Source organism: Eleutherodactylus coqui, chromosome 5, assembly GCF_035609145.1.
Source record: "Eleutherodactylus coqui strain aEleCoq1 chromosome 5, aEleCoq1.hap1, whole genome shotgun sequence".
Classification (NCBI taxonomy): Eukaryota; Metazoa; Chordata; class Amphibia; order Anura; family Eleutherodactylidae; genus Eleutherodactylus; species Eleutherodactylus coqui.
In genome coordinates, this window is record NC_089841.1 from 158,704,855 (window position 1) to 158,717,077 (window position 12,223).

Consider the following 12,223-nt stretch of genomic DNA (forward strand, 5'->3'; position numbering starts at 1 on the left):
ATCAGCCAGGACCCAGAGGCCCCACCACACAGAACCTGGATGTGAGGACTCAATCAAGGCGCAGAAGCCATGACCAAGGACCTGGGTGCAATGTGTTACAAGACCCCCTCATCCACTACTTGTGAGCAATGGGCTAACATTCCAGGATCCTGAAGTAACATTATGAGGGAACACTGCAAAACTAAAGACTCTCAAATAACAGAGTGAGATCTGTAGACTGTACAGAGCATAGTAAAATCACTATTAACTACTCACACGGTTGTATGTACTTCCAGTTGGTGATAGTAGTTTGTCACTCTTTCATCCCCGTTATGCATCTTTTGAGAGTAATACATTTTTTGGTTAAAGAAAGGATACATTGGCACCTGTGTCTGAGGCTCCAATTACAGCCTTTGGCAGCATACTGCAAAATTTGGCCTGGATGCCAAGAGTTGGACAGACCCCATTACAGTCAATAGGGTCTTTCCGGCGCTGCTCGGATCCGCCATGTGCTGGATCAGGCAGTTCTGGTACTTTCATTTGGCTCAGAGAACGAAGCTGACCACAAAGGACACCAAAGCCCAAGCGCATGTGTGATTGTGCCCTTACCAAACATATATACTTACAAAAGGGTAAGTAATTTTCCAAGATAATACATGAAAACATATCAGCTCCAGCAAACTCTACAAAGCACTGGGAAAAAACGAAATCCAACTGAAGTTTGTGCAGAAAGAAAGTGGAGAAGTTGAACACAACATCCAGTCATTGCAACTTTCATTTTTCCAAGGCCTTTTGGAAATGGGAAGCAGTTGTGCGATCGGTCAGGAGGCGCTTCCATGAAGATTGCTACATTTCTCTTTGTGCACTGCTGTGTCCCAATTGAGCCATTTAGTGCATCATTTATAACATACGCATTAACATATAGAGCAATGTAAAACATCAGATCGCTTGGAATCTCGTATTTCAGTAGGAAATGCATTAGGAAAGATTCACATTTGCGTCGGAGGTTCCATCACAGATATGGCTGCAAATACTAGAAGAAAAAGCATTGCATGCAGTGCTTTTTCTTCCGTCCCAAGACCAGGCAAGCTGGGTGGAAAGCGGGCGAACCCCATTAAAGCCAATGGGGTCTGTTCGGTACGGTTTGGTTCCATTTGGCCATGGGGATTCCCAAACGGAGCAAGCGGAACCCCAAGCGCTGATGTGAAAGCACCCCTAGTTAGGGCATTCCACCTAAATAAAATCCACTCTTGTAGTTGCATACAGGTGAATGTCTCTTATAAAGCTTTATTATACCCATAGTTGTCGTAGGAACTTTGGCAGACTTTATTTGTAAAACTAACATGTACACTTTTACACTAAAATCAGCACATATTTTGGTGTCCATTGTTCTGTTCTTCCAACTCAGAAAAGTGACTACATTCCTAATGAGTCAAACAGCACCTGCCCCCCTCACTGTTGGACGTAGACCTTGGTTATGTCATTGTACTTCCCTTCAGGTGCGTTGTATTGGGAGATAGGGGGGGTGTTACAAGGTCCAGGACTTTCTAGAGGTAACAGGTTTGTATCACAACGGATCGCAGAGTCGTAGAGCTCCTCCGACTCCAGCCGCAGTTCTCCCAGAGCTTTTCTTTGAGATTCCAGGAGGCACACAATACGGCTCTGTTCTGCATCGTGTTCTTGCTGTTTAATCCGAGCCCATTTTTTAAAAAGTAGAGCCCGTCTTTCTCGTTCTTCTTCGGACAGCTGTGGGGGTTTTCTAACTCTACAAAAAAAACACAATTTCAAAACTTTGCCAAATCCGTAGCTTTATCTCAGTAAGCAATGCGTTGTGCGGTATTCAAACATTAATGCGATTTGATACGAGCCGATTCTCATTGGAACAAACAAGTGAGGTGCCCGCCAGCTCGTCCGCCCTCATGCAGCTCGTTTGAACAAACCAAGAATGCATTCGCTTGTCTAAACGAGACTCGTTCAGTCCCTGTATAAGCGAATACTGAACGACTGCTGAATAAACCGAACGATAAGTCAACGACCCAGCGATGATTTATATGCTGCAGAAGCTGAACGACGAATGAGAAGCAAATGATTCTCGTTCAGACGTTGGGTCGCACTTAGAATCAACCCTTGTTTCACTCGTTTGAATGATGATTGTTCAGTCTAAATGCAGCATAAGGCGACTGGAATGACAATCACAGAAAAAGGCCGTATTTGCAATTTCGTAAAGCAACTCCAGCAGCCTAAGGGTGGCTTCACAAGAGTGCAATTCTCTGCATGCTGCCCGCAAGAGACAGTCGTGTAGCAAGAAACAATGACATTGCATACTTGCCGCCGACAATTGCCACGCACTACCTTGGCATGTAAGCACATGTAATAGGCACCAAGATAGAACATGCTGCGATATTTATTGCATGCGTATTTCGCGCAATAAGGTTGAGCGGTGACATGGCAGCCTATGGCAGATTGGTACAACGTATTATGTATGCAAAACCCTAGGCGGCCTGCATCACAATATAGTGAGACATGCCAACTTCAGCGGTCACTTATATCAGTTTAGTGGTTTTGCAAATCTTACTTTTGAAACTTCCAATGGCTGGACTGTAGAGGAGTCAGGTGAACCTCAATATTGATATATTCATGCTTCCCAGCCTTCCTCCTTCCCTCCTGGTGCTGACTAAGGTCCTTCTGTTTAGGGGCTCATTCACATGGCTGTATTGTACATTTCGGTCCATGAGTACGAAGCGTATTCACAAACAGAAATACGCCAATTCCCTGCATATTTCTGCCTATTGGTGTTTTTCTATTTATACGCTTAAAAAAAACACAACAAATACCATTGGTTTCTTGCATAAATATGCAGCAAATGCGCAGCTTTCCTGCATATTTACAAAAGCCCATTGATTTGAAATGCAGCCGACCAAAAGATAGCAGTCTACCATTGGTTGGCTAAAACGAATGATCAACATTATAACTGCACCCGGTAAATGATTATTTTGGCTGAAATAGTTAATTTTAGGCTGGTGTCACACACATTTATTTGCAGTGTTTTGCGCATGCAATACATAGTGAATAGAAGCCGTTCATTTTAAGGGGATCATTCACATCATTCGCATTTCTTTCATGCAAAAAATTGTGATTGGAAGGTTTGCTTGAATCGGAATTGCTACGTTTTTTTGGTCCCTTCAGTTGTGATTTTATGAAGATATGTGTATAGAGACAAAGGCAAGAGTGTGATGTATGAGCCGGAGTGCTGCAATTCACCGGGCATGTCAGAACGGGAGCTGCAGGAGACCAAGTGAGGATCACTTTTTTCTTTAATGTTTTTATACAGCGCCCGGCCCTTTTTTTCTCCCTTTAATCCCCTCAGATCAGACTTATAACCATATGCAAGAATTAGTCTCATTTTTTTTTCTTTGAGTTATAAAATGTGACTTTTTGATAAAATTGCATGCAGGCACTCTGTGAATATAAACTGATGGGGGACATTTTCACCACATGTGTAGAGTTTACTCTAAATACATCAATGGGCATGGCAGTAAAATGGGATTTGTTTTTTTATTTAAAAATTCAGATTTAATTTATGTACATCAAAACTTTGAAAACTGTCCCGACAGCCTTGGCAGCGTGGATGTTAAGTGCCAACAAGAACCTCAATTAAAAACATTTTAACCCCTTAAGGACATGGCCTATTTTGGCCTTAAGGACAACGATTTTTGGCGGATTTTCTTCTCCATTTTTCAAAAGCCATAACTTCTTTACTTTTCCGTTGATGCGGCCGTATAAGGGCTTGTTTTTTGCGTGGCAAACTGTAATTTTTATCGGTCCTATTTTTGGGTACATAGACTATATTGTAAAACTTATTTTTTTTTTATAATAACGGAGAGAAAACACATCAACTCTGCCATAGATTTTTTTTTTTTACAGCGTTAATCATAGATGATTAAGCATAAATGACAATACATTTTTTCTGCGGGTCGGTACGGTTACAATGATACCAAAACCCTTTTTTTGGAATTTTTTTTTTCTAAATGGCTGCATTCAAAGTACTTTAACTTTTATATATTTTTTTTTATGTACGGAGCTCTATGAGGGCTTATTTTTTGCGAGACTAGCTGTAGTTTTGATTGGTACCATTTTGGGTTACATACGGCTTTTTTGATCACTTTTATTGCGTTTTTAGGGAGGCAGAATGCTAAAAATTAGCATTTTGCCTCAAATTTTTTAGTGTGTTTTTTTTTAACGCTCTTCTCCGTGCACAGTCAAAAGCATGTGCAACTTATTGTACGCTTCGTTACGGACGCGACAATACAAAATATGTGGAATTTAAATTTTTTTTAAACTTTTTTTTATGCCAATATGAGAAAAAGCATTAAAAAAAGGGGTTTACTACTTTTTTTTTACATTTTTCTTTTTTGTTCATTTTCATTATTATTTTTTTTTTTACACTATTTGTGTCCCTTTGGGGGACTTACAGTACAGCACTGATGATCACTGTGATAAGGCATTGCAGGGCAATGCCTTATCGCTTATACAGCGATCACAGGCTACGGCAATACAGGACGCCAGTATCTGGCGTCCTGTTGCCGTGGCAACCAGCCAAGCTCTCTGCGATTATATTGAGAGAGCGCGGTGACATCACAGAGGGAGCACGCAGGGAAGTGGTTAACAGCGGGGGGCACATCTCTGATGCAACCCCTGCTGTTGCAGCGGGAGGCCGGCTCCCGCTGCGGGATAGCGCGAGATCACTTATGATCTTGCGCTATCCCCAGGACGTAAGTTTACGCCCTGTTGCGGGAAGCACCCCCCTGCCAGGATGTAAATTTACGCCCTGGAGCCGAAAGGGGTTAAAAGGTTTTTTTTCTGGGAGTAGGAGGCTGATGACATATCTTCAGCTTGTCATCAATATCAAATTTCTGGGGGTCTGCTGCCCAGGATCCCTTGCTGATCAGCTTTTTGAATTTTCTGCCTCTTCACAGGCCAGTGACATCAACTTTATTCATGAGGCGGCCTTCCAGCAACTCTATGCCATTCAAAAGAATAGGACTGAGCTGCTATACCAGACACCTCCATTACAAGATGTATGCAGTAAAGCACCGAGCCCCGAGCCCCGCTGCCTGTTTAAACAGTCGATCAGCAGGGATCCAGAGCAGCAGACCCCCACCAATTCAATACCGATGTGTAGATGAGGCCTTACTGTGAACTTCACTGGGAATTGATTCTTTAGATCATGTAGGCTCCCTGTAAGTGCTAAACAGTATAATAGCAGCATTTGTCAGTTTACCTGCTTTCCTCCAAGAACTTTGCTGATGGTGTAAAGTCCTCAATGGGTATAAGTTCAGGTGCGATACGCTCCATTCTCTTAATTTTCTTCTTCAAGCGATCCCTTATTATTAGGTCCCTCTTGGGATCCACCTTCTTTTTCTTCCTAGGTTCAGCTCTAAAGCAGGTGCAAAAGGAATACAAAGCAGTAACAATTAAGCCCTGTTCACACAGCAGAGAAGTGGATGCGGATTGGGTGGCCTTAATGAAATCTGCCCCGTAGCCTGTATACAATTTGGAAGCGGATTGCTGAAAAAAAAAAAACCAGCAACATGTTACTTCTTGGCACAGATTCTACACTGCAAAATCTGCTTGTAGATTTGCCCGTTGATAGGAGCTAAATCTGCATGGGGATCCACAGCCATACAACTACAGAGGATCCGACCCTGTGCCCGACGGTGACCCCGCTCACCTGTCCCGATTCTTCTATTTCTGTATTGTGGGAGTGCCGGTCGACACGCATCTGGAGTACAGGAATACAGATAAAACCGTCACTATGGCGATGACGCTGATCCCACGACCCTTCTGCAGTGCTCACTGCGGAAGAGTCGCGAGACGGACAGCTTCCATTGACTGCAATGGAAGCTGTCGTGGTGCGGAAAACCACAAAGAATGGAGCATGCTGAGATTTTTCTTCCACGAGCGGAAATTTCCGCTTGTGCGCAGGAAGCAGCGGGTCTCCATATGAAGCTACAGGCGGTATTTGCTGCAGAATCCAGGGGCAGCCGCTGGCGCCGAATTCTGCAAATCAAATCCGCCTCTGTGCAGGAGCCCTGAGTGTCACCACCGACATAAATAACAAGCACATCATGCACACATTGGGGGAAATTTACAAACATTGTCTAATAACAATTAGATAGTGCAAACTTAAGTCTTATTTCCACGGGACTAATGTCAGGCAAACGATGCCCCAACACTCGTCCCTGTGTGTTCTCACTCCTGCGCTGCTGCACAGGAGCGAGTATCGCTGTCTCTCTGATAGAGCGGCCAGCAGGGGGCTCAGGCGGCTGGAGGAGATTTCTCTCCTCGCTCTCCCCCGCCCCTCTCCATTCCCTTTACACAGCGGCCGTTCAGTACTGAACGACCGCTGTAAAAGTGGATGGAGAGTGTCGAGGGAGAAAAATCTCCTCCAGTCGCCCTGCTGCAAACCAACGATACTCGCTCCTGTGCAACAGCACAGGAGTGAGTACATGCAGGGACAAATGTTCGGCATAGTTTGCCCGACTGTCGTCTCGTGTAAGAGAGGCTTTAGACTAGACAGTCTCTAAATGCACCAGTTTATCACGGTGACTCTGTTGGTTGATAAATCTGTCCAATCTTTAGACTGTCTACTCTAAAGTTATCCCAACCTATAGTTGGTTTAGTTTATGCCCAAAGTCGCACCCAGGGCATGATGGAGTAATCCGAAATACGTTTCCTGCTCATGCTGTATACAAATGCTTGTACGATTTTAAGTATAACTGAAGAATTACTTTTATTGGAGAGCACATAGTGCTGGATGTCTTCATAAAGCTTAGACCGGGCTCAGACGGGCGGGCTGGATTCCACATGCAGGAGGCCCGCAGCAGATTCTGTCTGTGAGCCTGGCCGGAGACCCTGCATACCTGCTATTACTGTATTGCGAATGACCGCAGCGGCTCACCGGCAGTCATGCGCACTACAGTTTGTTTTTTTAATTTGCATTTCCTGCCATCGCTTAGTGATGACGCGGGTACCCGCAGCTCATACACATTGTTAATTAGGTATGGGCTGCGGGTCAGCTGGCATCCATTGACATCAATGGGGGCAGACTGCGTGGATTCCGCAGCAAAATGCATTGTGCTGTGATTTTTCTTCTGCTCGCGGAATACACAAGTGGTATCCGCGAGTGTGAATAAAAATGCGAAAATGCATGCCTTTTGATGTCTGTATTTTACCGGCGTGGAGCTGACTTTTCCCTTTCTTTCTACATGGTAAAAGTGGACAAAGCATGTAAGACAGCTGTAAGGAAATACACTTTTACAATAGTAAGTCTGATCTTGTCGCCCATACCTAAGGGTTAATAATCCACAAGATCCAAGCCTCTGTTCACCCCAAGTCCCACTTGTACTAGATCCATGGTAAGTAACCAATCAGCCATATTCTGTGTGATGGCTTGGTCTGTTGGGATCCCCTCCGAGGCATCAGCATGCCGATGTGACCCGAGCTGGGGCATTCTCTTACCTCATAGGAAGGGCAGCACGAAGGCCGAGCACAGAGGTTTGCCAGTGACTTTCACGCCTCCATATCCAAGGCGGGCTGCAAGAAAATAGGTTTAAGGCATCACTTTCCGAGTCATAAACTGATTTTACACATTTGATACTTTGTTGCTTAGTAACAGATAGCATGGGGTAAGGTGGGAGCCCCTCCGCAGCTCAGGCACGGCCCTTGGGGCATGTACAGATGCGACAGTCAATATTTTCCCCATAATCAGCAAGTTTGAACAAACAGAACAAGATTCAAATACTGCGGCTTGCAAAGTATTCACCCCCTTAGTGCTTTCCTGTTTGTTGCATTACATTTTAGGATTAAAATGGATTTTCATTTAGTTTTCATATAATGGACCCAAGAAAATATTCAAAACTGACAGTGGGGAGAAAAAAAATTGTTTAAAAAGGAAATAAAAACTGAAAAGTTATTGGTGCATATGTATCCACCCCCCTTTAAGATGAAGCCCCTGAATAATGTCTGGTCCAACGAATTAACTCCAGAAGTCACATAATTAGTTGAATACGGTCCCCTGTGGGCAAAGTGCCACATGATGTCAGTACAACTACTCCTGTTCTGAAGGGCCCCTGGGGCCGCATCACCACTAGCAAGTAATATGGAGACCAAGGAGCTCTACAAACAGGTGAGAGACCAAGCTATGGATGGGGCGTAACTAAAGGGGATGCAGGGGATGTGGTTGCACTGGGGCCCAGGAGCCTTAGGGGGCCCATAAGGCGTCTCCTCTCCATTTAGGGAGCATTATAGTTGGGGGCCTGTTACAGACTTTGCATTGGGGCCTCGAATCTTCAAGTTACGCCTCTGGCTGTGGATAATATAGATCAGGGTTGGGTTATAAAAAACATCCTAAATTTTGAACATCCCACGGAGCTCCATTACATCCATTATAACACAATGGGAAGCATGTGGCACAACTACAAGCGTGACAAGAGGGGTCCACACACCAAAACTCACAGACCGGGCAGGGGGGGGGGGGGGGGGGGGGGGATGAATCGGAAACTCAACAAAGACACCAATGATAACTGAAGGAGCATTAAAGATGCACAACGGAGATGGAAATATCCATCCATAGGATCGCTGTAGGCCGTACCCCCAATAGAGTGCGGCTGTATGGAAGAGGGAGGGGTACATTCACACGTGGCTGATTTGCGCCGACTTTGGAGCAGGTCCGCAGTAGATCTCACCCCTTCAATTGAAATTTGCATGAAAGGGTGAAATGTGCTGCAGATCCACCCTAAACTCCACCGCAAATCAGCCAGGAGTGAACGTACCCGGAAACACAATGGGATTCGTCAAACAGCATGTGGCCGACCCTCCGAACACATGAAAGGAGGTTGTCTGGTCAGGGGAAACTGAGGGCTCCGGCCCGCGGGTGTCTGCGAAAGGGGAGACCCACAGTCCTTTATCCATTTTACAACCCTACGCTCTGCTGGCAGCGACCTTATATGGCACTGCGCACGCCCACGTATCTCACAGACGGACCCGGACATGCGCAGTGGGACTTTTTTTTTTTTATTCCCCGCTCCGTTTCAGAGCAGGATACAGATGACAATATCGTGGCGCTGATGTCGGGCATCCAAACAGCGGCCCCGAGCCGAGGATTGGCCGGCCGAAGTCGCCTGACAACCACTCTTACGGCTCCTTCACACTGGGGATCACGATATCGCCGTGAGAAAATTGTAATATTTTTTCACGTGATTTTTGAGCGTCAGTGCTATTTTTCTCGCAAAAACAGCTGCCACGTGTGATTTTTTTTCGCACATTTTTACGTGACTTTGCCGCGACCTTTAAGTGCAAAGGTCAATAGGACTTTCTAATGTTAGAAATGCATCACATGAAAATCACAAATTTGTTGCGTTGCGATAAAACGGAGGCTCCATAGGGAAACATGGGAGATAAAAACAAAAACGCAGAAAGATGGGACGTGCCGCCATTATTTTTTCTCACACTTTGATGAGTGAACACATCACAAATGTGAAGGAAATCATTGGAAATCATTGGGTTCATAATTCTGCGTTTTCACTCGCTCTCACATCGCGCCTGAGGCCGCTTTCACACAGCTGAAAAAAAAAAAACTCGTGTGAGGTTTGTGCGTTACAAGATGGACAAGTCTCGCACGAACACGAACCTCATGCTTTTGAATAGTCATACGCACGAGCTATTTTTTTCCCTCCACCGCGATGTGGGGAAAATAAAAATCGCGGCATGACCTATTTTGGGGCGTTCCCACGGAACACATCACCCATTAGTTTCTACAAGGTCAGCACAGCATCGCTCGGCGTGCGCTGCACGCGAATGTGACGCTCATCTACGCAAAACGAAACCGCTTTTCAATGGTTTGATTTAAAGAACAAAAATCCATCAGTGCTTTTTCTTTCTTCCCAGCTGGGCAGGAAACGGGCGGACGCCATTATAGATGGAGCTGTTCGGCCACGGGGACTCCCGAACAACGCAGGAAAGGGCAATCCCCAACGCTGATGTGAGACCACCGAACTCCTGTACGAGGGGCGTTATATATAAACTGTTAGAAGCAACACAATATTGGTGATACGGTTGTGGCGCTGCGTGACGCGCACAATACGGCAGTTTATTATGGGGCCTTTATCCAATCACTGCGGATTCCAAGAACGCGCCAGTACTGGGCTATAACAACCGCTAGCATCAGTTACTGGCCAACACACAACTGTCACGAAGACACTTGGAGAGCTAATGTGTAGTACCACCTAAAACACAAGGGGGCGCCAGTGTACACAGGCCTCATGTCCCCTCACATTATCATGGCGGTCAACCCGGCTCACCAGCTCCGGCTGCCTTGTCTGCACGCCTGTAATAACGTATTACACGCCATCGCGTTCATGCCGCCGGCCTCCAGACTTCTCCAGTCTCCTCTAAGCTCGGTTCACACACAGGAACTGGTCACACCGCCGGAAGCCTCGTGTCCTCACATGAATGCTGACGGCATGGTCCGCGCTCGGCGGACATGTTTCTGTAGTCCAGAGGCTCACTAGCAGCCTGAGCTGGTCTTCAGCAGACGGCGGACGCCGCGGAGTGCAGAGCAGACAGAAGGGACATCATGTCGGCCTGTATGTTTGACCTCTAGTGCTTCACATGCGCAGCACGTCAGAGCGCAGCTACATGGCGGCCATGTTTGTTGTGGGAATGAGCTCCAGTTTAGTTATGCTGATAATTGGGGCTTTGAATATATTTAGTGTAGCAAAATACTGAGGAAAATAGATTGTATTATTTAGTTGTATGTAAGAAGCCTGAACGTGTTCAAAATGTGCGCGTCAATATACAAATTTATTTAAATTTGACTGACATTTATTAAAATTGACCACGTAGCACAATATATTTGTCGCCACGCACTAACCATGTCAGCTTCTCCTGCCATTCTCAGAAAACAATGCGTCCAGATGTTATCGATAGGTCAGAAGTAAAATATGAAGCCCTACAAATATTACGTTTTTTTTTTTTACTTTTCATCTCACCTTTGTTGTGTTTTTTGGGGTCTGTGGCATTTTTTCAAAATGACAGCATGATGTACAGCACTGTGCAAAGGCTCTAGGCATGTGTGGAAAATGCTGCAAAGTAATAGGGTGACCGCCCACTACAGTTTTTTTTTCACTGCGAAATTTGCAGCGTTTTTATTTCTGCAGGGGTCGATGGGACTTGTAATGTTAAAATTGCGATCGCGCAAAATCGTGATTTCGCGGTAAATTGCGATTTTGCGCGATTTTAACACTACAAGTCCCATAGACCGCTGCAGAAAAAAAACGCTGCAAATTTCGCAGTGAAAAAAAACTGTAGTGGGTAGTCACCCTCAGGGTGGATTCAGACGACCGTATATCGGCTCGGTTTCACGCCGAGCCGATATACGGTGTCCTCATCTGCAGGGGGAGGAGGCTGGAAGAGCCAGGAGCAGGAACTGAGCTCCCGCCCTCTCTCTGCCCCTTACCACTATTTGCACTAGGAGGGGCGGAGCTTAGTCTCCACTTAGCTCCGCCCGTCCCACCCCTCCCATTGCAAATAGTGGCGAGGGGCGGGGAAAAGGGCAAGAGCTCAGTTCCTGCTCCTGGCTCTTCCATCCTCCCCCCCCCCCCCCCTGCAGATGAGGACACCGTATATCGGCTCGGCGTAAAACCGAGCCGATATACGGTCGTCTAAATAAGCCCTAAGAATGCTTTCCTAAATAGAAGTGTTCATAGTTTATATCTGCCAATTAACAAAATGCAAAGTGAATAAATGAAGACCTAAATCAAAGCAGTATTTGGTGTGACCTCCCGCAGCCTTCACAACAGCATCAATTCTTCTAGTACACTTGCACACAGTTTTTGAAGGAAATCAGCAGGGAGGTTGCTCCGAATCTCTTGTAGAACTAACCACAGATCTTCTGTGTATGTAGCTTGCTCAAATCCTTCCGTCTCTTCATGTAATCGAAGACAGTCAAGGATGCTGGGATCAGGGCTCTGAGGGGCCATATCATTACTTCCAGGACTCCTTGTTCTTCTTCAGGGCTCTTTCACACAAGCTTCGTTTTGACGCTGAGAAGTTGTGTCAAAAAAATTGCATCTAAAAGAACCTATTGTTGCCTATGGGTTCTTTCAAGTGAACAATTTTTTGATGCGCCGAAAAAATCGCGCATCAATAAGCATGTTTTTTTGACATCGAGATTTCTCTCCGT

The 12,223-nt window shown here is 45.5% G+C and overlaps 1 protein-coding gene across 1 annotated transcript; it reads right to left on the reverse strand.

Annotated features, from left to right (window-relative positions):
* Positions 1-1,246: 1,246 nt before the first annotated feature.
* MRPL40 (mitochondrial ribosomal protein L40) lies at positions 1,247-10,485 on the reverse strand. The gene is made up of 4 exons (XM_066603502.1): positions 10,341-10,485; positions 7,501-7,575; positions 5,261-5,416; positions 1,247-1,744 (listed from the first exon to the last, which is right to left on the reverse strand). The coding sequence occupies exons 1-4, from the start codon at positions 10,397-10,399 to the stop codon at positions 1,432-1,434; spliced, it is 603 nt and encodes a 200-aa protein (XP_066459599.1). The 5' UTR covers positions 10,400-10,485; the 3' UTR covers positions 1,247-1,431.
* Positions 10,486-12,223: the final 1,738 nt, after the last annotated feature.

Bases quoted from the DNA above. Each gene is read 5' to 3' on its own strand.
- MRPL40 (XM_066603502.1), bottom strand. From the start codon at position 10,399: ATGAACGCGATGGCGTGTAATACGTTATTACAGGCGTGCAGACAAGGC. The intron at 5,417-7,500 runs GTAAGAGAATGC...CACCTGCTTTAG, and splicing joins CGTGCTGCCCTTCCTATGAG to AGCTGAACCTAGGAAGAAAA. The intron at 1,745-5,260 runs GTAAACTGACAA...TTTTTTTTGTAG, and splicing joins AAGTTCTTGGAGGAAAGCAG to AGTTAGAAAACCCCCACAGC.